The 27,456-nt window shown below is 37.5% G+C and overlaps 1 protein-coding gene and 1 pseudogene across 1 annotated transcript in view; both read left to right on the top strand.

The window, feature by feature from the left end:
• Nucleotides 1-26,334, top strand: part of LOC124774915 (puff-specific protein Bx42) — a 59,656-nt gene extending 33,322 nt beyond the window's left edge. Inside the window, exons 6-12 of the mRNA XM_047249590.1 lie at nucleotides 8,751-8,820; nucleotides 11,692-11,757; nucleotides 11,848-11,964; nucleotides 23,120-23,261; nucleotides 23,338-23,437; nucleotides 23,535-23,813; nucleotides 25,243-26,334. Of these exons, the coding sequence (XP_047105546.1) occupies nucleotides 8,751-8,820; nucleotides 11,692-11,757; nucleotides 11,848-11,964; nucleotides 23,120-23,261; nucleotides 23,338-23,437; nucleotides 23,535-23,813; nucleotides 25,243-25,435 (967 nt within the window). The 3' untranslated portion in view covers nucleotides 25,436-26,334. The remainder of the gene's footprint in view (nucleotides 1-8,750; nucleotides 8,821-11,691; nucleotides 11,758-11,847; nucleotides 11,965-23,119; nucleotides 23,262-23,337; nucleotides 23,438-23,534; nucleotides 23,814-25,242) is intronic.
• Nucleotides 9,016-9,133, top strand: LOC124778926 (annotated as a pseudogene).
• Nucleotides 26,335-27,456: the final 1,122 nt, after the last annotated feature.

Here is a 27,456-nt window from a genome sequence, read left to right as displayed (position 1 = left end):
GTCCCATCTCCTTAAATTCCCACCTTTTTTGCAGTTTCTTCAGTTTTAATCTACAGTTCATAACCAATAGATTGTGGTCAGAGTCCACATCTGCCCCTGGAAATGTCTTACAATTTAAAACCTGGTTCCTTAGCTATGATTAAGTTATGCTCTGTGCAAAATTCTACCAGACGGCTTCCTCTTTCATTTCTTAGCCCCAATCCTTATTCACCTACTATGTTTCCTTGTCTCCCTTTTCCTACTCTCGAATTCCAGTCACCCATGACTATTTAATTTTCATCTCCCTTCACTACCTGAATAATTTCTTTTATCTCATCATATATTTCATCAATTTCATCATCATCTGCAGAGCTAGTTGGCATATAAACTTGTACTACTGTAGTAGGCATGGGCTTCGTGTCTATCTTGGTCACAATAATGCGTTCACTATGAACCATGGACCTTGCCGTTGGTGGGGAGGCTTGTGTGCCTCAGCGATACAGATAGCCGTACCGTAGGTGCAACCACAACGGAGGGGTATCTGTTGAGAGGCCAGACAAACGTGTGGTTCCTGAAGAGGGGCAGCAGCCTTTTCAGTAGTTGCAAGGGCAACAGTCTGGATGATTGACTGATCTGGCCTTGTAACAATAACCAAAACGGCCTTGCTGTGCTGGTACTGTGAACGGCTGAAAGCAAGGGGAAACTACAGCCGTAATTCTTCCCGAGGGCATGCAGCTTTACTGTATGATTACATGATGATGGCGTCCTCTTGGGTAAAATATTCCGGAGGTAAAATAGTCCCCCATTCGGATCTCCGGGCGGGGACTACTCAAGAGGATGTCGTTATCAGGAGAAAGAAAACTGGCGTTCTACGGATCGGAGCGTGGAATGTCAGATCCCTTAATCGGGCAGGTAGGTTAGAAAATTTAAAAAGTGAAATGGATAGGTTGAAGTTAGATATAGTGGGAATTAGTGAAGTTCGGTGGCAGGAGGAACAAGACTTCTGGTCAGGTGACTACAGGGTTATAAACACAAAATCAAATAGGGGTAATGCAGGAGTAGGTTTAATAATGAATAGGAAAATAGGAATGCGGGTAAGCTACTACAAACAGCATAGTGAACGCATTATTATGGCCAAGATAGATACGAAGCCCACACCTACTACAGTAGTACAAGTTTATATGCCAACTAGCTCTGCAGATGACGAAGAAATTGAAGAAATGTATGATGAAATAAAAGAAATTATTCAGATTGTGAAGGGAGACGAAAATTTAATAGTCATGGGTGACTGGAATTCGAGTGTAGGAAAAGGGAGAGAAGGAAACATAGTAGGTGAATATGGATTGGGGGACAGAAATGAAAGAGGAAGCCGCCTGATAGAACTTTGCACAGAGCACAACATAATCATAACTAACACTTGGTTTAAGAATCATGAAAGAAGGTTGTATACATGGAAGAACCCTGGAGATACTAAAAGGTATCAGATAGATTATATAATGGTAAGACAGAGATTTAGGAACCAGGTTTTAAATTGTAAGACATTTCCAGGGGCAGATGTGGACTCTGACCACAATCTATTGGTTATGACCTGTAGATTAAAACTGAAGAAACTGCAAAAAGGTGGGAATTTAAGGAGATGGGACCTGGATAAACTAAAAGAACCAGAGGTTGTACAGAGATTCAGGGAGAGCATAAGGGAGCAATTGACAGGAATGGGGGAAATAAATACAGTAGAAGAAGAATGGGTAGCTTTGAGGGATGAAGTAGTGAAGGCAGCAGAGGATCAAGTAGGTAAACAGACGAGGGCTAGTAGAAATCCTTGGGTAACAGAAGAAATATTGAATTTAATTGATGAAAGGAGAAAATATAAAAATGCAGTAAGTGAAACAGGCAAAAAGGAATACAAACGTCTCAAAAATGAGATCGACAGGAAGTACAAAATGGCTAAGCAGGATGGCTAGAGGACAAATGTAAGGATGTAGAGGCCTATCTCACTAGGGGTAAGATAGATACCGCCTACAGGAAAATTAAAGAGACCCTCGGAGATAAGACAACGACTTGTATGAATATCAAGAGATCAGATGGAAACCCAGTGCTAAGCAAAGAAGGGAAAGCAGAAAGGTGGAAGGAGTATATAGAGGGTCTATACAAGGGCGATGTACTTGAGGACAATATTATGGAAATGGAAGAGGATGTAGATGAAGATGAAATGGGAGATACGATACTGCGTGAAGAGTTTGACAGAGCACTGAAAGACCTGAGTCGAAACAAGGCCCCTGGAGTAGACAATATTCCATTGGAACTACTGACGGCCGTGGGAGAGCCAGTCCTGACAAAACTCTACCACCTGGTGAGCAAGATGTATGAAACAGGCGAAATACCCTCAGACTTCAAGAAGAATATAATAATTCGAATCCCAAAGAAAGCAGGTGTTGACAGATGTGAAAATTACCGAACTATCAGCTTAATAAGTCACAGCTGCAAAATACTAACACGAATTCTTTACAGACGAATGGAAAAACTAGTAGAAGCCAACCTCGGGGAAGATCAGTTTGGATTCCGTAGAAACACTGGAACACGTGAGGCAATACTGACCTTACGACTTATCTTAGAAGAAAGATTAAGGAAAGGCAAACCTACGTTTCTGGCATTTGTAGACTTAGAGAAAGCTTTTGACAATGTTGACTGGAATACTCTCTTTCAAATTCTAAAGGTGGCAGGGGTAAAATACAGGGAGCGAAAGGCTATTTACAATTTGTACAGAAACCAGAAATACAGTGAGCGAAAGGCTATTTACAATTTGTACAGAAACCAGATGGCAGTTATAAGAGTCGAGGGACATGAAAGGGAAGCAGTGGTTGGGAAGGGAGTAAGACAGGGTTGTAGCCTCTCCCCGATGTTGTTCAATCTGTATATTGAGCAAGCAGTAAAGGAATCAAAAGAAAAATTCGGAGTGGGTATTAAAATTCATGGAGAAGAAATAAAAATGTTGAGGTTCGCCGATGACATTGTAATTCTGTCAGAGACAGCAAAGGAGTTGGAAGAGCAGTTGAATGGAATGGATAGTGTCTTGAAAGGAGGATATAAGATGAACATCAATAAAAGCAAAACAAGGATAGTGGAATGTAGTCGAATGAAGTCGGGTGATGCTGAGGGAATTAGATTAGGAAATGAGGCACTTAAAGTAGTAAAGGAGTTTTGCTATTTGGGGAGCAAAATAACTGATGATGGTCGAAGTAGAGAGGACATAAAATGTAGGCTGGCAATGGCAAAGAAAGCGTTTCTGAAGAAGAGAAATTTGTTAACATCCAGTATTGATTTAAGTGTCAGGAAGTCATTTCTGAAAGTATTCGTATGGAGTGTAGCCATGTATGGAAGTGAAGCATGGACGATAAATAGTTTGGACAAGAAGAGAATAGAAGCTTTCGAAATGTGGTGCTACAGAAGAATGCTGAAGATTAGATGGGTAGATCACATAACTAATGAGGAAGTATTGAATAGGATTGGGGAGAAGAGAAGTTTGTGGCACAACTTGACCAGAAGAAGGGATCGGTTGGTAGGACATGTTCTGAGGCATCAAGGGATAACCAATTTAGTATTGGAGGGCAGCGTGGAGGGTAAAAATCGTAGGGGGAGACCAAGAGATGAATACACTAAGCAGATTCAGAAGGATGTAGGTTGCAGTAGGTACTGGGAGATGAAAAAGCTTGCACAGGATAGAGTAGCATGGAGAGCTGCATCAAACCAGTCTCAGGACTGAAGACCACAACAACAACAACATGCTGTTTGTAGTAGCTTACCCGCACTCCTATTTTTTTTATTCATTATTAAACCTACTCCTGCATTACCCATGTATTCATAACCCTGTATTCACCTGGCCAAAAGTCGTGTTCCTCCTGCCACCGAACTTCACTAATTCCCACTATATCTAACTTTAACCTATCCTTTTCCTTTTTTAAATTTTCTAACCTACCTGCCTGATTAAGGGATCTGACATTCCACGCTCCGATCTGTAGAACGCCAGTTTTCTTTCTCCTGATAACAACGGCCTCTTGAGTAGTCCCCGCCTGGAGATCCGTATGGGGGACTATTTTAGCTCTGGAATATTTTACCCAAGAGGACGCCATCATCATTTAACCATACAGTAAAGCTGCATGCCCTCGGGAAAAATTATGGCTGTAGTTTCCCATTGCTTTCAGCCGTTCGCTGTACCAGCACAGCAAGGCCGTTTTGGTTAGTGTTGCAAGGCTAGATCAGTCAATCATCCAGACTGTTGCCCCTGCAACTACTGAAAAGGCTGCTGCCCCTCTTCAGGAACCACATGTTTGTCTGGCCTCTCAACAGATACCCCTCCGTTGTGGTTGCACCTACGGCACGGCCATCTGTATCGCTGAGGCACGCAAGCCTCCCCACCAATGGCAAGGTCCATGGTTCATGGGAGAAGGTTATTAGTTAATCAGCAAAATTACTTTTCTTCATCCCAGTATTTTACCAGTTTAAGCTCATAATTCCTCAGAACACAAATAGAGGTGTTTCAGATAACATAGATCCAATGATGCAGCATTATATGACTTGTACCTCACAAAAATATTTCTGTTTATGCTAATCTCTCATTCCCAACTGCAGTGTCATGAATTGCACTATATAAACAGTCCCCAAAGTTGTCTAGTTCAAAATTAGATCATCAAGATAGTTACACCACATTCATTTGTATATAGTTACCTTTTTCATTAATCATGTCTGTCACCTCCATTATTTCACTTACCTTTCTTGCCTCGTTAGCTAGCGGAGTGCATTCTCAAAAAATATCCCTACTGCAGAGACAGGCTCCCTAACCATTAAGACCCTAACATTATTCATTATTTATTATTTCATTATTGTTTCATTTTCTGATAAGTAAACACCTGCTCTGCTTATCCACTGCAAAATTGACTCTACTGAAAAACACTCCACAGTAACAGAACCCTATGCTAATCAAACTTAACTCTCATTACCGATCAGACAAAATTATCACTTAGAAAAACTATTATTTTACTGGATTCCATCAACTTGCTTCAGATTCTAGCCTGAAGGCAATATACATACAAACCTAGCTTATTCTTTCCACACATATTACTCGAGGCAACTGTATTTAAAGTTGTAATTCCTTAATGTTAGAAACGGCTGTACCATGACACAGATAGATAGGTACCTCACATATACTGATTGTACCAAACACAAACACTTCTACTATACCATAATTAATATTAAGATGCTTTGTACTGCATATTGCCTCTGGTGCTACATCAATGAGGTGGTTACTTCAGATGTTAATTATCCTCCACATATGCTGACACCTTTCATTTTCAGTTTACCTTACATTTGTTTGACAGAAATTCTTTAACCATGGTACCACTTTATTTTCTTCCATTCTCTTACGATTACATTATTTATCTCTAACACAACATAATACACATAAATAATACTGGAGAAACCTTTTTTAACATATCCCTATACTAAAATATCCTACTGCACAAAATCACATGAAAGTTGAAGATAGACTGTGTCTAATTGACTTACAAACTACATATAGGATAGGAGAAGAGTTTGACTGCCTCAGGAAAAATGAGCCAGACAGCTGGGGTAAGCATTATGGCCAGATAATGAGCCCAACACAGAATGTTGAACCCCCTACTTACTATTTACACAAGAAATTAGTTCCAAGTATTACATCAATGCTGATATTTTGAATTATCAAGAAATTGCACTCCAACAGCTGTCCACCAATTTCACAGTTAATAGTCTCTCTTGTTTCACACTCTTTAATAGCTTACCAGTAGGACCAAGAGTTTTTATTCCAGAAATGTGCTTCACTACTATACCCTCTGTGTTCTTAATAGATTCAAAAAATGCCTGTGAAATACTATTCAAATCACTACCACTGTCCAGTAAACACTTAACATATTTACCTTGTATGCCTGCTGTTATTACCGGTTGACACACTTCGTTTTACTTACCATGTGATCTTCTCCACGCAACAAATTATCAGTATTTTCCCTGGAAAAACTATCATCCTGCTTACCAAAATAATTACCCGACCCACTGTCACTTTCTCTATGCTTTAGGTTTTGTACTTCTTCCACCTTTTTCTCAATTTCAGCCAATTTTGAATCTACATTTTTATGTGCTTTTACCAGTTTTTCCTCTACCACTACTGCACACATGGTTTCTACCTCCGTTTCTAAATCGTTTTTAATCTGATCGATTTGGTTCTCAAGTTTAACCCTGTTTTTAGCAAAAAAATTCCTTATGCTGTATTTTGGAAGCCTCCACCCTCCTACTATAGTCATCACAAAGCTTCTTTCTCTCTTCTACACATTTACTACTCATTAATGTTATTTTCTCGTCAGTATTCTGATCTGCTTTCTGTATCTTTTCATCACAATCTTTAACTACTGCATCAAATGTCTTATTTAATTCTGAAAGATTATTGCTAACTTCCTTAATTTCCTTTTTGATTTCTTTCTTCAGTTCATGTTTTAAGTTAATCATGTCAGTTTTAATGCTATCAGTTTTCCTTTTCCACCCTACACATACTACTCATAATTTGCTTTAACATCGCTTCCAAGTTTCCGTCTGCCATAAACTGTTGCCCTTGCTGCCTTTCGTTACTAGGTTCCTCCCTCTTAACCTAAATGATTTCATCCACTTCAGTACTGTTTTGGTCCATTTCGCTCACATGACCACACAATGTAGATGACGCTTTTATCTTTTCATCTAGAATGGGACTTTAGTCACCATCATTCAAAGTTACATTCATGTCTGATTTATAATCCCTATCATCTACAGAACCAGTATTACTTACGTCCTTCTGTTCATGTTACAACTTAACCTCTGTAGCTTTGTCCTCAGTCACACTGTCTTGTTTGTTGAGGCCACTTGTTATGTGTCACTCAATACAAAACAGCTTTTGCTATGAAATTACCTTATTCTCATTCACTCTTCTTCTGCTGCTCTGTTGCTGTTCTTGTTGTCATCTGGATCTGCAAGGCTGTGGCAAGTTGTAATTCTCGTGGCAAGGCATCTCAATTTGTAGTCCTACTCTTTCTGAAACTTCTTTAAGAATTTCAGTTTGTTTTTGAGCTGTGGTAATATCCACAGTGCCAGATCATCTGCAAAGGCAAGGCAATCTACTGTAATATTACTTCTACCTAACTTGATTGCTTGCTCTATATTTTGACTTGACTTTTGCTCTCACTATTTTGTAATTGCCTTTTCCAAAACACAGTTAAACAGTGATGGGGAGAGTCCGTTCACCTGTCTAACACCTCTCTTTATATCAAATGGTTTAGAAATTTCTCCCATGAATTTAACTTTAGAGGTAGTGTCGGTTAACATTTTGTTAATCAGTGTTAGAATTTTGTTATCTAGCCCTTGTTCCTTTAAAATTTTGAAAAGAGATTCACGATCAGTTGAGTCATAGATCTTTTTAAAATCCCCAAATGTACATACAATATTGTTACCAGAAATCTTTTGGTGCCTAAGGATTAGTTTGAAATTAAGAATTTGTTCTGGACAGGATCAGTGTGGTCTAAAGCCTGCTTGGTATTCACCAGTTGTTCTTGGGCTTAATCAAGTAAACACTGTGAGAGAATTTTGTATGTGACTGAGAGGAGTGAGATTCCTCAGTAATTATTAACATCAGTTCTGTCCCCTTTTTTTATGCACTGGATGCATTGCCAGATATGTCCTATTAGTTGAGTGATCTTTTTTATAGTGTTAGGGCCAGCCGATTTTAGTAGTTCTGCAGTTATAGTCTTCTCTGGATGCTTGATTGTTTTTAAGTCTCTTAATTCGTTTAATTATTTAGGTATTGTCAAGTTCGTTAGAGCTAGGGTTGGTGTTATTAGTTTGCCATGATTGGAATTTATTCACTGGTTCTCGACAGTTTAATAGTTTTTCAAAATAACTAGCAAGTACCTTACATTTTTCCTGCTTGTTAAGAGCTAAACTGTTGATTTCATTTTTGAAACAAAGACTTTGTGGTTGGTAACCAGCTAGTTAAGTTTTGAATTTTTATAAAAGTTTCTTATATTGTTCATTAATTTAGATGTTGATTTTCTTACAGTTAGAAAGGTGTTGTAAATATTTTCAATTTTGTTACTATTCAAATTTTTGAATGCCTCATACCAAGGCTTAACTGGTGTTTCACAATCCACATTCCGCCACGGGTGTTTTTGTGTATTTCGAAATGGAATTAAATTTGTTGCTGTTTTTATTAACTTTTCTTTTGGGCTTTGCCAATTGTTGGATTGTTTTTTTGTCAAGTTCACTTGTTGGAGATGCGGTTATTTTAACAGTGTCAAATTTTGGAATAACATTTTTTGCTTTGAAGAGTTTTTTGAGGTTGAAGTTTTACTTTTATTCATGTTCAATAATGGTCAGAATCAATGTTAGCCCCTTTCCTAACTTGGAAATTTAAAATTTCCGGGTAGTTAGGGCATGAAATTACTACATGATCGATTTGAAATTCCCCTATAAATGTATTGGGAGCCTGCCAAGTTTTTTGTTTAGAAGGGTTCTTTTTAAAATGTGTTGACATTATTTTAAGGATAAAATTTTGCATGTTTCAACAATTCTTTGGCCATTTTAGTTTGTCCATATATATGTTGGAAATCCACCCATCAATTCTTATATTTTTTCTCTTTACCCCATTGAGCATTAAAATCACCCATTAAAACTGTGCAGTTTTTTGTTTGTATGAATGTTTTCTAAGTGGATCTGTATTGCAGGATCAATAAGAAAATACCAAGAGGGCCTCCTTCACCACCTGCACCCGTAATGCATTCTCCTACAAGAAAGGTGAGTTTTTGCACTGTATGTATTATTAGCTTATTCATATATGCCTGCATTTTGGGAAGGAAAAAACTGAGAGATTATGTCCCATCCTCTTCATCAGTTGTTAGACATCCATTGCTGTATAAAAGCTTCCTCCAGGTTTCTCTATACATTACAAGCTTCACGCACATTTCATCTGATATGTATATATACCATAGGGGCAACGACCTTGCCACAGTGGGTACACCGGTTCCCGTGAGATCACCGAAGTTAAGCGCTGTCGGGCGTGGTTGGCACTTGGATGGGTGACCATGCAGGCCGCCATGCGCTGTTGCCATTCTTCGGGCTGCACTCAACCTCGTGATGCCAATTGAGGAGCTACTCGACCGAATAGTAGCGGCTTCGGTCAAGAATACCATCATAATGACAGGGAGAGCGGTGTGCTGACCTCATGCCCCTCCTATCCACATCCTCCTCTGAGGATGACACGGCGGTCGGATGGTCCCGATGGAGTGGTTATGTATATATACCATTCACCCAATTTGAATTTGGTCTTTACTACAAATCAGGACATGCACAGAAGAGCTGTTTTTTTTGTTTTTTTTTTTTTTTTTTTTTTTTTTTTGCAATGGCTTAATATCTATACCAGTTTTGACTGACCAGCCTTCTTGGCCAATGTTTGCAACCGAGCATGCTAGGAGTCAACATTTCCATGATGCTTTTGCTAGAGCCTTCTACTAGAGGCCTTACATGATAATTGAGAGAAATAAACTTAATAGTTAAAATTAATTTGCTCGCCGCTGTTTTCTGCCAACAATATGGGAAGTATGAAGAAATTATTGCCTAGAATCTTGAAAAGTACTTCCTTGGTCAGTTTGCCTTCAGTTCACCTAGCTATAGATCCAATCCATCTCCATTTCTGTTACAGTCATAATGTTGTCTTCCATTCTGCTGTGTTCTCTAACTCATTTATTTGTTTTTCTGTCTCTCCTGGAATTCTCAAATTACTTTCCTCAATTGCTTGCTGGGAAACCAACAGTTTTTCAGTGTTTTTCACATTAAAAGCTCATGCCTTTTGCTGTAAATCAGAACTGATAATATACACTGACTGTAAACTTTCAGTTTCAGACATTTTGGAATCTTTGTTTTAAAAGCACTGTGTAATTTATGGAAAGCACTTGACCCTCCTTAACTGCCCTAAATACAACTTTGTAGCATTATCTTTTGGAGTGTTGGTTGCGCCCTATTTTAGTTGTATTATAAACGATTTTTCAGGGCTGCTTTCAAACATGCTTTTTAATTTTTCCTTTAATTGTTGAGGGTTATCTGCATTAGAGGCAAATGACTTCTGTTGTACAGACTCTTTTTGCCTGACCCCTTTTCCAGTTTTTAATCTGCACCTGAAACACTATAATCACTTGGAGTTTGAAGATGTTTAGTACTGCCATATTCTGTGGAATGTCTTTATTGGCTGATAAAATTTGGTCAGTTTGAGTTCCATTTTGATCCTGCAAAGCTAATCTTCTATTTGTTTTCTTCTGTAAGAATACATTTAAGACAAGACATGTTGTTCTTGGCCAATTGCAGTAGTGTTTGTCTTGTCATTTCTAACATGATATAAGAAGTTTCCCACTGAAGAACCAGTCTTTAAGTGTTACGCTGCTTTCACTTTGAAATCCCCCAAGGATGATTTGCATCATTTATTGGATTTTGCAAACCTTTGTAAAAGTCTCCTACCTCCTCATCAAATTGTGAGCTTGTTGTTGCACAGACATGAATGATTGCTATGGAGTATATTTTAATTATTTTTAAAACAAATCTTATCGTTCTGCTGGAAATTTGTTCAGTATCTGTACATTTTATTGAATTTTCTGATTTTCCATAAACTGTACACTTATATCCCCACCCCTCTGCTGTAGTCTTCTGTACTAAACACATCCTCTGATTTTAATTCAGTTTGTCCTTGGTTTCTGTGGCGCAGTTCTGATAACCTTAACATTTTATTTGATGTTATTTAGCTCCTTTTCCAATTCCACTGAACCATTTACAGATTCTAGAGTTGTGGAATTTTTTGCTCCTAAATCAAAAATAACAGCATCAGGATTTCCATGTAATTGTTTAATTAGCCAAACTGTGTGCAAATAGGTGTTGTTTCAGTAGCTTCTCCATATGCCCTGCAGTGTAAGCCCATTGCCTATGTTCCCTCTATCCACTTCTCCCATTGTTATTTCAACCAGGCAGGGATACCAACATTCCAGATACTCCAACAATGCTTCTGGTGCACTTACCTGTTGATGCCCAAAGACTTTGATGACACATTAATTAGTGACAGATCATGGTCGAATTATGCTCACAGCAGTCTCCGACCAGGCTGGAATATGTCCGCATCTCAAAGAGTATGAGACCAGTGCTACCATTTTTCAAGCTGATCATGTAGCAGCAAACTCTGCTAGTCAGTTTTCTCATTTAGCAGTCAGTCTGTCTTAAATAATATATTATCCCAGAAAATGTTCAGACAGTGTTACCATACTGTCTACAGTGCAGGTTTGTGGGCAGTTATTCCATATTTTTTGTCCATAAAGGCATTCATCAAGTGTTTTCTGGGTACCAGCAACTGTATAATATGAACATCTGGATTGGACATTGGGATCTCCCCTGGTTGGTTCCTTTCATTCTCACTAAGATGCAATTTTTTGCTCCCTCCATTTCTTAATAAAGTCATCTTTTGCAGCCTAGAAAGATACTATATGTACCACTACATGTATTTTTGACAAGCAACTGTACATTGCATGGCAGAGGGATATTTTGTGCTCGCTGGTATCTGCATTAATAACAAAGCAGTGAGTGAAGACTTTACCAGTTTGTATTGAATTTAATCTATGTTTTTCTTTCCAGGTGACTGTAAAGGAACAGAAGGAGTGGAAAATACCACCGTGCATATCTAATTGGAAAAATGCAAAAGTAAGCCCTGCATATGTATACACAAATTTGTTAGATTGCTTCTGATTTCAAATATTTCTATGTGGTTCAATCAACTATTTTCTCTTTTAGGGCTACACAATTCCACTTGATAAACGTTTAGCTGCAGATGGTCGTGGACTTCAACAAACACACATTAATGAGAACTTTGCCAAGCTAGCTGAGGCCTTGTACATTGCAGACAGGAAGGTAAATCAACACTTCAATTTCATACATAAATACTCATACAAAATGAATATGTTCATTTTGTCTTAGAAACAATAAGCAAGTAGTAGAGTTGAGATCAAGCAATTGTGTGATAAAGTAACATTTCTGGTACTCAAAAATAGTTTTATTTAAGTGATGAAATCCCATGTTCCCTTGTGTCAGTCCCCAATTTAAAATAAATTAGTTCCGTTTCAGTTCATAATGTGGTTCTAAAATTTTTCAAAATATACCATACTAAGTTAGTCTTACAAAAAAGATCTGTTTCTTTTACTTTTCCAAATAATTTTTGCTAGTCTCAACACATCTATCCATCCTTGAAAACCTAGTGTCAAACATTATTTTGCAAGAGTTCAGTGGCAGCTATAATTGAGTTAGTGTAAGATGACCTCTGGCAGTGCTGTTGCTAGCTTTCGGCTCCATATCGCTAACGGTTGCACGTGAAAATAGTACCGTATTTACTCGAATCTAAGCCGCACCTTAAAAATGAGACTCAAAATCAAGGAAAAAATATTTTCCCGAGTCTAAGCCGCACCTGAAATTTGAGACTCGAAATTCAAGGGGAGAGAAAAATTATAGGCCGCATCTCCAAATCGAAACAAAATTGGTCCATTGTAATATGAGACACAATTTAGGTCGAATGAATGACGATACAGCTACAGTAGTTTGGTAGTAAGTTAGCCGTTAAGCTTTACCAGGTAGCCATTGCTATGCGTCAGGCGCTCCGTCCGTATTTATACGGGTACCCTTCCTTTTCCACGTGCTTCGTCTGGTTTGAATTGATAGCTTATTTTTCTTTGATCTGATAAGCGCAGTTTTCTTTGTTAAAGGTGTTTACGTCACTCTAAGCTGAAAATGCGTTGCTGTACTGTGTCATGCATTGTTTGTCGTATTCTGATAGTGCGTGTTTACGGCCTGTCGCCGCTTGCGGAGGAATCGTCTCATTAGCGAAACAATGGCAAGAAACTGCTATTTGTTGTTACTTACACTGCTGCTTTCTTTGATAATGATCAACAAGAACCAAATAATAGACTGCGTATGATAGAAGATGTTCTGAACGAGAGTTTAGCGAAAATTTTTCTCCATTTGAAAATCTTTGCAGGCGCCTCTTTAGTACATTACATTCTACACAGAAATTAGAGTCATCTTAGATTTAAAAATCTAGTCAATTGCCGTGCTTCATTTCTGACTCTGTCACTATTAAGCATAAGAATAATACGAATATAAACATGACATGATATGTATATTCTTGCGCGTTTCCTGTTGTCTCACTCTAGTTTCGTAGTTTATTAGGCAGACCGGATTTAAATGAGATAGCAGCAAACATGAAACAATATATGGCAAAATGTTTATTTGCGTATTATTCTTATGGTGACGAGAATACTGCATGTGATTCACAATTTATAAAAGTTCCTATTATAGCAACCATCTCTTCTCGCAGATAGGAAAAAATTCGGAACGAGTTGGCCGTATTGACAAACATCCCAACAGTCTTTCCAGTCAGATTTTCGTAGTACATTGAAATGCTGCTACGTTCGAAGATGAACCATGCGGAATTTGTATTTACTTCGTTGGATAATTTATGAAAATGCAGTGGTCGAAACTCGGGGCGGAGAAAATAGCTCGTCTTCCACCCCCTTTTTTTTTTTTTTTTTTTTTTTTTTTTTTTACTGACGCAGAGGTTTTGGCGCCAGTATTTATCTTTGTGCCCACAAAGCATGCCTGTGTAGCGCTACATATATTCGACGGAAGAAGTAAGTTGTGGCGGCACCCACCAACTTTTTTCAGAATTTTCGCTGGCTTTGCACTCGATTCTAAGCCGCAGGTGGTTTTTTGGAGTGCAAAAACCGGAAAAAAGTGCGGCTTAGATTCGAGTAAATATGGTAGTCTTCTATACAGCTACAACAGCACTAAGCCATAGCCATATAGATGTTTACAAAATTGTGTTCCTCTTTTGAGGGAGGCACATGTACACATGTAGCTGCCGTGCCCAGCTCAGAGCAACTCACCGAGCGAGGTGGCGCAGTGGTTAGCACACTGGACTCGCATTCGGGAGGACGACGGTTCAATCCCGTCTCCGGCCATCCTGATTTAGGTTTTCCGTGATTTCCCTAAATCACTTCAGGCAAATGCCGGGATGGTTCCTTTGAAAGGGCACGGCCGATTTCCTTCCCCATCCTTCCCTCACCCGAGCTTGCGCTCCGTCTCTAATGACCTCGTTGTCGACGGGACGTTCAACAATAATCTCCTCCTCCTCCTCAGAGCAACTGTTGGGTATCTTCTTATGCCATCTTGACTATAAGTTCATTTGTTGTCCTAAAATTACAGAAACAAAGTGAGATGGCTTAAACTTTTCAAACATAAGACATCTATTTATATGCACCAGGGCAGAAATCTCCATTTGCCCACCCTGATGTTGGTTTCCCGAATCACTTGGGATGTGTATAGAGATATTTTTTTTAAAAAAGTAATTAATTTACTTCCCCAATCGCCTGCAAGTTGACATTGTTCTTCTTTTCTGACGATGTCAAGATGGTTCAGGTATCCCTAATCACTTTCCTGTTTCACAATTTGGTTGGAATGTCATAGTAGTAGAGAGAGATAAATACAACTCTAGAATTTTGTCATTTTGTTACTGTGGTGGCTTTCTCTTTAGTGATTGATCAAGAAATTTGTTTTCAGTGTTTAATACCTCAGAATGATCTACAGATTTTGTCAGTCTCTCAGAAGAATTGTACAGCTAAATTTAAAGGAGGATTTAAGGGTAGGTGTAAATATGCCACCTAAAATTTGAGTAAAAACTTGTTCTCTTTGCCTTCCGCCATTGTCAGTATTAAAACAACTTACTGTATTTGCACAAATATAGCCCACACTTTTATTCCTAAATTTTGGCTTGAAAAATCATGGTGCAAACTACAGTCAAAATTTTCCACCCTCAGGTGGTAAATTGTCAACTTCAGATTGACATTTGCACATATCTTACATGTTGAAAACTTAATACAGTAGCTTTTCTTTAAAAAAAAAAAAGAAGAGCAATTTTATATCACAAAACTGTGTCAACTTGTTTGTACAACTTGTTCACTTTCTAAAGAGCCACAGTGTGGCGACTGGTGGGAGTCGATGTTTCAGTATAAGTCAGATGGCCTCCGTCAATACCAACAACTGTGCCAGTGCAGCCAACATAGCCAGCCATAGTTAGCAGATAACAGTATCCTCAAATCATGCTCATAAACAGAAGCAGACATACATAAACCAAGAAATTCCAAATCACAGAAATTTTATGTATTTGAATTTGATGCAGTTTAAATTTGATGATGTGTTCAGTGATGCTACTCTTTGTTACAAAATAAGTAGCAGTACTGCTTAAATCAAATTTATTATTAAAAGTATTTGAAAGCCATTTAGCTACTTCTAATGATTCATATATTTTACTTCATGCTTTTCATTTTACCTATTGGAAACATTGTCAGCTGTAGGGTTTTTGTCTGATTTCCACTTTCATTTGGAAATCTCATTTGCTTCCACATTTTTAGTAATTGCAAATATGAATTTCAAATATCTTGAACAGGCATAAATCATTTACGAACACTGTGACCACACAAATTAAGAATTGTAATCAAGTATCGTTTAGACGGATTAAGGCAAAATTCGCACAACATTGAATAGTTACTGGTAACAAAAAATTTTTATTACTTTTGCCGAATAAACGTTAAATCTGAACACAACAAATCATTACACGGTTGGTCTAGTTTACTCCAGACTGTCAGTTCCACCCTAATCAAGCACAGTCACTTCTCATATAACAATGAAAATAATCAATTATGAGAAGGAAAGCTGTTACTCACCATATACAGAGTGTATACGACCCGGGACAACCGGGAGATCCGGGAAAAACCCGGGAATTTTTTCATCTGGGAGAAAACCAGGAAAAACCCGGGAATTTTTTAGAATTCCGGAAAGCTTTCATTGTTTTAGTTTTCAGTTAATTTTTTGTAATTTTGAATGGTAAAAGCCGTTACTCTAACAAAGGATATTACTGTATCCCGCTACTGCAGAATAATACTTCAACAATAAAACAAAAACGAGAGAAAAAAAGGAAAAGAACTTAAATTGTAAAGGAAATGAGCCATATACAACGACGACACATAGTCCTCATGCAAGCGTCTGCCAACAGCAAATGTGTCAAAGGCTTTAGGAAGTCTATGCAATACTTCATAACAACAAATTCCCTCCATTGAGCGTGAAGTCACAACTGTTTACATTTGGTTCGTGTTAGCAGTTATGAGCGGGCTTATGCGCATGCTCTGTTGATTTGCATTTGAATTGTAGATTCTCCCCCTTCTGGCTACAGGAATGTGGCTGTTGGCTGTGCAAGCAGTCGCAGCAAGCAGGTAGATGCTACCGGGAAAGGGGGCACCAAATTTATATTCTCGAGGAAAAAAAACTTGTTTCACAAAGCGCCTAGCATCCAGCGCACGTTGATCTATCGATCATTTATATAATTTTGAAACGCATCCCTGTTGGTTTTTGAACATTTTTGAACATGTTTTAAGTTCATTTCTGAATGAATCATAAGTAGATTTTTGAATGCGTGCATAGTGTACGTGATGTCTGTCAGGAGAATCCTTGTCGCAATTAGAAATAAACTTTCCGCAAACAAAAGGGGATGGGGCTACACAAGCTGAGCGGAGTAAAGCCGAACGGATGAATGCCAGTCGCTGTCGTATTATGTGGTTGATTGGGTTTCCGAATGATCAGCGTTGTTATAATTACTAGCGAAATCCATAGATTCAGTCTTCCAGAATGGAAATAAACGACTACAGGAATAACAAGTGAGAAAGATTACGTATTATCTTCTCGTTGTATCCAAGAAAATGAAATTTTGACAGAAAATTTTTGGTGAGACCGCTACACTAGTAAGGAGGACCAGTTGTACAGTCCCTGGCTAGCAGCCGCTTAAGTTCTATTTTGGAAGTAATGCAGAAAACGTTTTGTACGAATATGTAACAACGCCTAACTGCAGAATAATCGTGGGGTTACTAAACTGATTATTCTGGCTGGGTTAGTGAAGCTAACCGGCGAACAAATTTTGAAAATGGCAGGAATAGCTACAGAAATGGTGATGACAAGATTGTTAGAACGATGAAGCAGAAGAAACTGGGACATCACACAAATTATGGAAGAATAAGACGATTCAAAATCTATATAAAAATTTCATAATACTACTTTTCGATCTCGTGCTTGAGAAACCGGTGCGTATGAATGAAATGTGAAACTATTTCCTAACATAAAGCTTTTTGCTTGTAGTAGGCCTAATAGGCATTTGATATTGGCACCCATGAATTATATTCTGTCGTGTTATAAAAATAACCATTTGTGCCAAAACAGTCTCGCTTATTTGGTGTGTGTTACAAAACTGCTGCAATATTAGAAAGGCCTATTTTGCTTTATCTAGCATCAGATCGAGGAACCACACCAGTCTTGGGTATTATTTTGTATTAACAGCTTTTTCAGTATTAGATAACGAAAGTTCGATTTTTCATTTAGCAAACCGTTTGACGAACTTTGGTGAGGTAATAGATTCTTGCGCAGAAAGGAAAGCACATCATGTAAAGCTGTAGCAAGATTAGAGAGAAAAAATTCTAGGAAGTAAAGATTGAAGAAATGTTTACTTTCTTGCTTGTCTCTTGTCTATATTGATTTATGTATCCTATATTAAATTTTGTGCCACACAAAACAACAAGTTATTAGCTAATAGACAATAAAGAGTGCAAATTTTCTGAGGAGTTCTTGTTCTCCAGATTACAAATAATCTCATCCGCTATTAATGGCGAGTTTTTTAAAAAATAAAATAAAAAAGAGGGGCATGCTGTCAAACCGGCCGACTGGAAGCAGGAGAGGCACCACAGGAGAGCCACCACAGGACATTTCAGTTTCAACTGTCCTGAATATACTTTGATAGTATCGCTTACAAAATATACACGTTTCAATTTCACAGAGCGAAATACGCTGACGTGCGATAGAAGAATGCTGTATGAAGAGGCTTGACACTGCACTTAGGCACACTTAAGACCAAATAACATGTCTTATATTTTCTCGAACACATATGTTTTATGTTTCAAACTTTTCAGAATGATGTGCCCTACAAGATGCACATATTTTTGAAAATTCGATTTTTTTTTTAGTATTGACCCGATTCGCAAATATCGTAGATCCGGGGCTGATGCGCAGACCAGCCTGAGTTATAGTGGGTAGTCTCCATGTGACCCGTGTTTACATTTAGTGATTTTGCTGTTTCCCCTTCGTTTACTCTCACGCAAATGAAAACAAAACGGATATATGTGGCCGGGAGATATCAAGTGAATTAAAATACATTCATGTAATTATGGAAGGCTAAAATACATTATTAGTTTCAGATTTGATTTTATTTCCACCCTTCTGACAGTCAAGCATTAATCGCCTTGCAGAACAATGAAGTTATTTTTGTCTGTTTGCAGAAGAAATTTGGCTTTCATTAACCTTTTTCGCAGAGACAGTCAATGTATTTGAAACTAAATTTTTAATTCCACAGTACTGGCTAGTTTCAACTGTTCGCTGCATTTCAAGTGCACGTTTTCATCTTCTAGCACGTATGGCATTATGCCATAATAAAGAACCAAGCATGATATAATACAGTACTGGTGCTCCAAGAAAATTTGCATCCTGAAAACCACACTGAAAAGCTTAATATCAGATCGAGGTCTACTTCATTGGGAATCTGGACATACGAATGTGTACTTTAAGTTGCAGTTTAAATGTGCACATTTTAATATGTTTCACGAAAGTCTGATGCTCTTGGAGTACCCTGTGATGTCTTGCTGTTTTTACAACATAATGTAAAATCTTTTAATGTTTTACATGTGCGTACATACGGGCTTCCTACGTCATGGTAGCTGTGCAAGCGAGGTGTCGCTTGTTATCTGCGCGCTCTGGCAACTGCTGAAATGAACCTATTTCTAACAGGTCGCGGAAAAATATTGCGAATGCTGGTTTGAAAAGCGTTACCTTCAAAGCAAATATCCTTTTACGTAAGTTGGACTACGCGCGAGAATGTACCATGAATTTGTTAAATCACAGAGCGTTTGACTCTCATTTAAAAATCAACTCTTTGATGACGAGCCATTTAGAAGAATTTCGAACCCTGAAGATCAGACATTTATGTCATTATTAACAACTTTACTGGCACATTTATGTGATATATCTTAAAGTGTAACATGCGCAAAAAAATCAACATTATATGCGAAAGATTAGCTTCTCTTGCAACTCATTAACCTTAGGGACCAATATTATATGTGAAAGCTTTTCTTTTCTTGTAGCAACACTGTGTAGATTAAATTAAACCATTAACTTGTGTGTTCGTGCTACTTAACAGTGATGTTGCTGTAGGCTGACATCATCACGCGTCCTATGCTCTGAATAACCGCAAGCTAGGAAACACAACTCCTGACCATCGCTGCTCTAAATTTCCCAATAGGAGCAGCAAACGCAAATAAACACTGTTTACCAGGCTTCCATCAAATCCACATCCAATTGTGCATTCTATATGAGTGTGTGGTGGTCCCTATCAGTATATTCATTAGACCTGCCAATGTCATTTGGGTTCGCTGCATTTTGTACTTCCATTTTGCAGTAACGCTGTTAACAGTCAACATATAACTCGTATGAAATATTTCTGATGGAATACCCTGAATTAGCTGTTTCCTACAAGGGTGCACCACCACCATGCACAAAGTTCTTTCTGTTGACATAGCCTGTGTTCGATCTTAATAATTGTTTCCTTAAAAAATTTGTCACCAAAAACATGATATTGTAATGACCTTGCAGTAAATGCTGTTTTGCACTTTGTCTATACACATGTGATCCTCCCTCTCTCCCACTCTCTCCCACTCTCCCTCTCCCTCTCCATCCCCCCCCCTCCCCAAAGCAGGTTACTGTTTGTATTGTTATGCTTCTTGTACAAATCCTAGAATAATCTTCAATTGTCGCTTCTGTTACTTGAAACAAGTCAATGTGGCACATTGATAATGCTGTAGACTTGAAATTGGGAGGAATGTGGTTAAAACCCCTTGTAATAGTGCATATTTAGTTTCTCTGCAGGTCTCCCAAACCCTCAAGGCAAATTTTGGGATGGTTTGTTTGAAAATGATATGAGCTATTTCCTTCCTCATCTTTGTTCAGTGTGCAGTTGTTATTCTGCTTACATCATTCACCCTTGGAACCTTTCTTTCCTTCATTTAAGGAACTTGAACTCAATCGAATCGCTGATTTCAGAAACAACTGTTGTTCACAGAGACTGTTTTTCAGAAAAATGCACAAAAATTTTAATTTCATACATTAATCTGTAACTGCTAAAACATAGTGCACTATCCAGTGGTGTATGTGTATGTATTTTTGGGTGCAATTGCTGGTATCTCGCTTAAAGGGAAGTATTTCATAAATATCAGGTCAAGTATTGTTTCTGAGATTATGTTAATTGAATAACACACAATAGCAGGAAAACAGTATCTGATTTGCGCATTTCTTTTTTCAATTTTTAACTTTTACCTTTATGAATTTGATGAAGTTGCACAGTCAAATTTTGAACTAAATCTGTCTTCACATTGTTTTACATTACACTGCACTCCTTTATTCTACTCACAGACCATATCTCCAAGTTAAATTGTTGACTAATTGTAGACTGTGGTGTAAAATTCATGGACTTTATCTGGAATAAATCCTTCTAATTTCTTGATGTCAGCAATTTTCTCCGAACTTATTGGCACACGTGTTATATGCTTTCTCTGTGGGAAAGGGAATTGAGGAGTTGCAGTCAATACAAAGACAGAAAGCTTACATGACAGAGCTGTGGATATATGCCTTTCAAATCACAGTACAAGAAGTGTTACTTTCGTATTCATATTCAAAGAATTTGGCACCACTAACGACTGCTTCTGATCCCTGGGCACCTTTCTACTGGCACTCACCAGAGAGATGGTATTTTGGGCCACCAGTTTTTGAATGCAAGAATACTGCTTGTTGAAACTACCTTCACTTGGAACGTGTTAACTTTTGAACTTGAAATAGCAGTCAGTTCACCAAATTGCTTGATGTGGTACACCCTATCCACTGAGTGGATTTTTCTCTTCACTACCGCGAAGTCTCTATCTCAGGGAAGAAATGAATGTCCATGTATAGGGAAATAAAGATTAATAGTGAGGAATCGCTCTGAAGCTTCCAGAGCCAGGAAAAGCCTTACAACGGTATGATTCCTACTTTGCCTGGGGCAACCACCTGAAAAAACACGCAGGTGCTTAAAAACATGCAGATGTTTAATGTTTTTTGGGAAGTTGTTTGTGATGAAATATAATAAGAATGAACACACTTCACTGGGTGTCTTTTTTACTGTTCCTTCATGATAAACACAGAATTTTAATTCACCGGTCTGCAGGTAGTGTATATTAAAGACATTCACAGTAAGCTGTTGATAGAAGAAGACCTCTTGAATGGGTATAGTTGGTAGGCATAGATTCTACATGAAGTCAATAGCACTTCCTACTATTTCCTCATTATCAATGCATTTCTCTGTAATTTAACTAATGAGAAAAGAAAACTTAACTGCCCCTCTCTTGTGTATGACAAGTTCTGGAGAAGCTGTCTGTTTCTTTGTGTCATTAAGCATTGTATTTTTCATTTTAGTTGACAGTTATTCAAATTTGCCACATGTGTCAATGTGTCATCCTCTGAAACAGAGTGAAAAGCTTGTATTTTTCAGCCATGTCATGATATTTCACTTGAAACTGTTCATGCATGGTTTTTACATTAAACTGATTCTAGCAAATAATGGTGATCTCAAGAGCCATAGTGGGTTACTTTTTATGGGTAGAAGTTAATATGTTCAACAGTAGCATTTATCTCTGTACTATTTTTCGCATTGCCTGAACGATTTTTACCTCTTTGATTGGTAGGTGGGTTGACAAATGCGAGTAGTTTGCTAATCCTTCATACTCTCATGTTTGTCACACCATGAATGCTCCGGAATGCTTGCGTACATACCTCCACTTTTCTGGTACTAGAATTCAAAGAATATCTGAAGTTTTGCTGTCAAGGTTTATTATTAGAATCATTTGATTCTTTTCGCAAATGTCTTTTTCCAATACCTTTGACGGTAATCAGCCCTTGTGGATCAGTCTTGTGCATCCTTTGAGTCCATATTGTAAAAATGTGTGAGCACTGTCAACAACTTCTGTGAAGTGAGATAAATATTCTATGTGAACCAGCAATACCAGCATTTTGCTTTTTACCAATTAATGCAAAAAATGTTAATAACAACGTATAATGGTTATAGTATCTACTCTATTTCTTCAGCACTATTTCCCACTGGCGTTTTTGTGCTCCTGTCCTTTAGTATGCAGCCTTTTAATCTTCTCATGTTGATATTTCGTATTTCTCACTCCTTCTTTCATTTTAATGTCCTGCAACCTCTAACTGTCAACAGAAGACATGTTGCACAATAATAAACTACATGCGGTTTACTCTCTTCACATGCAAAAGTGTCAGTGCGAGAGCGCACTTGTCACTTATTTCACTTCTACCAACACTATGTATAGAAACAACACTTCTCAGGACAAGTGTTCTTTCTGTGCTCACTGTAAATTTTGCCGATCCAAAACGCCTATATCAAGTGTGGGACAAGTTCTATTTCTCTCACCAGCCGACAGAGCTATTCTCACAGGACACTGCTGCACCTTAAACTCAAAACCAACAACTTGTGGACAAGTGTTGTTTCTGAAATCAGCTATTCAACTATATTACTGTCACATACAGTTCTCTGCCATTGACCACTGAGCTGAGCTGTATAAGTCTATCTCGCAGGTTAACCTTAAATTATTATGGTATATATAGGTGTAAAGTGGTTCTTTTTAAGTTCAAATAAATCTTCCTTTTGGGGGATATTGTGTTACTGACATACATCATTTTAAATATCCAAGTGCTGTTTTTTAAAATCTACACCCAGTGCTCTATATTTCCAGTTATTTGTAATTATGTGTGACTTGCAGCTGATGTTATAGTTATATGTTTCAAGCTTTATCTTACTGATGTATACATGTGTGATTTTTCTTAGGCTCGTGAAGCTGTGGAGATGCGAGCACAATTGGAGAAAAAGCTTGCACAAAAAGAAAAGGAGAAAAAGGAAGAGCACTTGAGACAGTTGGCTCAGAAGGCACGTGAAGAACGAGCCGGAATCAGAACACAGGCAGCGGCAGGTTTGTATAAAATTTGTCCTATAAATATAGTCAGATTTCTTGAGCAGTATAGAGATGTAAAACATTTTCTTTACAGAAAAAGATGAGGAGGCGAGGGAACGTGACCAAATGCGTTATGAAAGGCACAAGGATCGCCAGCGGGAAAAGAACATTGCAAGAGCTGCACCTGATAAAAGGTACCATTTAATTTCTCCATAGTATCGGAAAACATGTAAATTATTTTTACTTTTACTAAAAGAAGTTCTAGTTAGAATTGTTACTTTCCTTTTTCAGAACGAAACTTCAACGAGAACGTGAAAGAGACATAAGTGAACAAATTGCCCTTGGTTTGCCAGCAAAAACCATCTCTGGAGGTGAAGTACAATTTGACCAACGTTTATTCAACACATCCAAAGGAATGGATTCAGGTTATGGAGATGAAGAGAGTTATAATGTGTATGACAAACCATGGCGTGATACTGGAAATCTTGGTTCACATATTTATCGCCCCAGTAGAAATCTGGACAAAGATGTGTATGGTGATGACTTAGATAAATTGATCAAGACAAATAGGTTGGTATTTTTACATTTCTATAATTTTCTTTATAGATATACAACTGAGAGATGGTGTAGTAAAAAGAAATACTCGAAGTAACTAATTTAGAAGTACTGTTCTCATACTGAAAAAACAATTTTATGAGGTTAAATATTCCAGTGTAATATTAGTAGACTTGTGTTCGTGCCATTGACATCATAAAAAGGTTGATTATTCTTTTGTGTAAAAAGCCTTCCTTCCATGGATGCGTACCATTTTTTAGTTATATTCTTATTTCAAATTTAAATTATTTTGTAATTCGTATGTTGACGTAGTAGTAATTGTAAGACATACAGTAGTTTTACACATTAAAATGTACATTAATGATACAAATTTAATCTTTAAAAATTTTTTCTTTCTATCTATCCTTTTTTTCTTTTTCATGGGTTTTGGTGAGGAACTGTGGCTTATAAAAGAAATGTCCTGGCAAACATATTTTAGCAACTTGTGATAGCAAGCGAGAGTGCAAGTCTTACATACTGTACAGGTCCATCAGGACAATAGCCTGAACTTCTAGACTTTTAGATCACAAACTAGAATCATTTCATCTTCAGCACCACATAATATATGTGGTTGTTAGTGTACCAACCTGAAACTGAAGATTTCCATTGACTGCCATCAATTAATATAAATGTTCATCAGCAGTAGAAATCTTTTTCCATGCATTTGTGAATTGAACCACAGAACATATCAGTAATGTTAAAAGAACAAAGAGGAAAGTGCATATCATGCAACTTACACTTTGGAGCATACCAGAAACTTAGAGCATTTGTCAACAGTAATGATTTCACATAATCCTTCTCATATTGATGTGCTTTATTGTATGTAGTTCAACAATGTAGACTGATATAGACAGTCCATTTTTCCATTTGTTGATTCTTGCTAATGGTCTTGTGATCATTATCTTTCTTCATTCTCTGTTTTTGCATTTTTACATGCATGAACCTGAATTCTGTAGATCTTTATTAATTTTTGTATTACCTCATTTGCTGATCAGTGTGCCTGACACACTTGTCTGTCATTTATCCAAGTAAAGTGGTGCAGTGGTTAAGGCACTGGACGCACACTTTGGAGGAACGGTATTCATATTCCTGTACAGGCATCCAAATTTAAGTTTTTTGTAATACCTATATTTTCACTCTTCGAAAGCGAAACAGTTAAATTCCTAACCTTGCCTTACAATTTTTGTATCATAATGGAATGTTGTGGAATATATGAAAAGAATGCATGCGTACGCGCTCACACATGTGCACACGCGCACGCACACACATGCGCGTGCGCGCACACACACACAGGAGAGAGGTGTGTGTGTGTGTGTGTGTGTGTGTGTGTGTGTGTAACTGATTTTTTTGTTACTCCATAATTGATAATATAGGTTAAAACTATGGCTGCCATTTTCTGTTGCAGATTTGTGCCAGATAAAGAATTCAGTGGTACTGACCGCAATGCAACAAGAAGTGGACCTGTACAATTTGAGAAGGAAGAGGAAGATCCATTCGGTCTGGATCAGTTTCTTACACAGGCTAAAAGAGCCAGTAAACGTCCAAAAGAAGACAGAGATCGTAGGGATGACAGGGATAAAAGAAAACGAAGGGATTAACTCCAGTGAACACAATACAGATATCAATTATAGATGTGGATGACTGTAGCAAGTGTTAACAGTGCATGAAATGTAACTTTGTGGACATATTTGTTAGTGATTTGGTGTACTCTGTGACATTATAATTTGATTTCAGTTATTTCTTATGATGCAGATTTCCTTAAATTTCATCTGAGTTGTTAACAGTGTAATCATTGTGGCTGCTGTACATATCACCAATATATGAATAGTCCAAATGATCACAGACTAATATGAAAAATATTTTTTAATAATAGATAACAAAGCTATTGTGTTCAAACAGCAATAACATTTTGTTTCAGTTACAGATTAGTGTAGCACCTGTACATAAAACTATTCGTGGAAGCTAATGGTATATTAGTTACCCAAATATGGCAGATTTGATGCAAATGTCATTGTATGAAACTAAAATTTTCAACTTTCATATATGTTATGAATCATACTGCATTGTACATTGTACAAATACACTAAAATGTGTATTATGTGCAAAGTATCATAAGTATATAAAAAAAGGTTCAAGTAAACAAGTGTGCACAAACAGCAGAATATTACCTGCCAGATAAGGCTACTCTAGTTGACATGTGGAAAGAAATTGCGAAACCTTGTGTTCAAAATGAATGATATTCGACAACAGACAGTTAGAGTTAATTAGTGTAGGGTTTGGCAATTATTGAAAATGCCATGATTACTATTATGTATGTTTCTAGAAGTTGCTAATGTTTGCACATAATTTAGTGACTTCTGGAGGCCAGCTTGTGACTGCAAATGTTTATGTTAACAGATCTATCTTCATCCACCTCCCACAGTTGTCTTTTAAAGAAGCGTTTAGTAGCCATAAATTTGTGCAAGTTATGAAATATAACAACATTGATATATTTTTACATGTTTAATGAATTATTTGCTGAAGTTACTGACTGATGTGTAATATGACCACTTCTCCCATTTTAAAGATGTTTTGATTTATGACATCAAGTGAATTTATTTACAGCAGCAGTCATGTTGTGGAGAGGTATTTGAAGTAATAATGATGTACATATGCCTTTCTTGAACATCACAAAATTCCTGCAAAATGTTTCTTGGAGAAGCTGTGGTGCATATGGTCAAAATAATACCAAGTTGATCATCTAGAAATGAGCTATTCCCAGATGATTTGCCATAATGAAACCTTTGACGTGTTAGCTGGGATTTGCATGTGTCTGTTGATTGTGATACTTATTCCCTGGGGAAATTGCCCTTGCTCAGCTGGGTTCCCTTTACCAACATGCAGCTCAGGCCAAATATACAGTGTTCTTGTTGCATTTGTGTGAACCCCAAATATGTATTAGTACACATACTGGAACAAAACTCTTAGGTGTTACTTTGATAATGTTGTTTCTTAGCTCAGTTACACAGAGCGACTGAAGACTTGTTCTGCATGTACTTTCCACCTTTACTCAGAAAACTTGATACTTCTTAACACTACAACCAATTGCACCAGTTTTCCTTCATGTGTTGTGAACCATTTGATAATGCCATTTTGATTTGAATCACCCTGTCAGTCACAAAGTTACTTTAATTTCATCATATATTATACTAACTACTTGTAGTTGTCTGGTTTGTGGCATTTTGTTTTGAACAACACTATATGGGGTAGAACAGACCGATATGTGTAGTTTGAGACAAAGATAAAAACAATTAAGAATGCTACAGGAGAAAAAAGAAACATAACACTCTACCACCTCATTTACAAGTTAATGTGAAGGTGTAAGCAAATATAAGTTTAAAATAATGTATCAGATGATAAAACATTCTTGAGTTTCCAACCATGTAAGCTGGTTAAAAATTTGTGAACTTTCAGCAAAGTACTCCTCAGCGTTTGTCAAGTGGTGACTGTAGTGTGACTGCTGCTGCTGTTCTCAAACAGCCACACTACTATTTGTGACGTCATATGGTGCCCAGCCCAACACCATATAAAGTATTGTGTTGCAGGTCCATCTTGCCCACTTCAATCTTCCAGTAGCCGG

Source organism: Schistocerca piceifrons, chromosome 2 (assembly GCF_021461385.2).
Source record: "Schistocerca piceifrons isolate TAMUIC-IGC-003096 chromosome 2, iqSchPice1.1, whole genome shotgun sequence".
Taxonomy (NCBI): Eukaryota; Metazoa; Arthropoda; class Insecta; order Orthoptera; family Acrididae; genus Schistocerca; species Schistocerca piceifrons.
The sequence above is the reverse complement of the archived record's forward strand: the minus strand, read 5'-3'. Positions and strand labels throughout refer to the sequence as shown.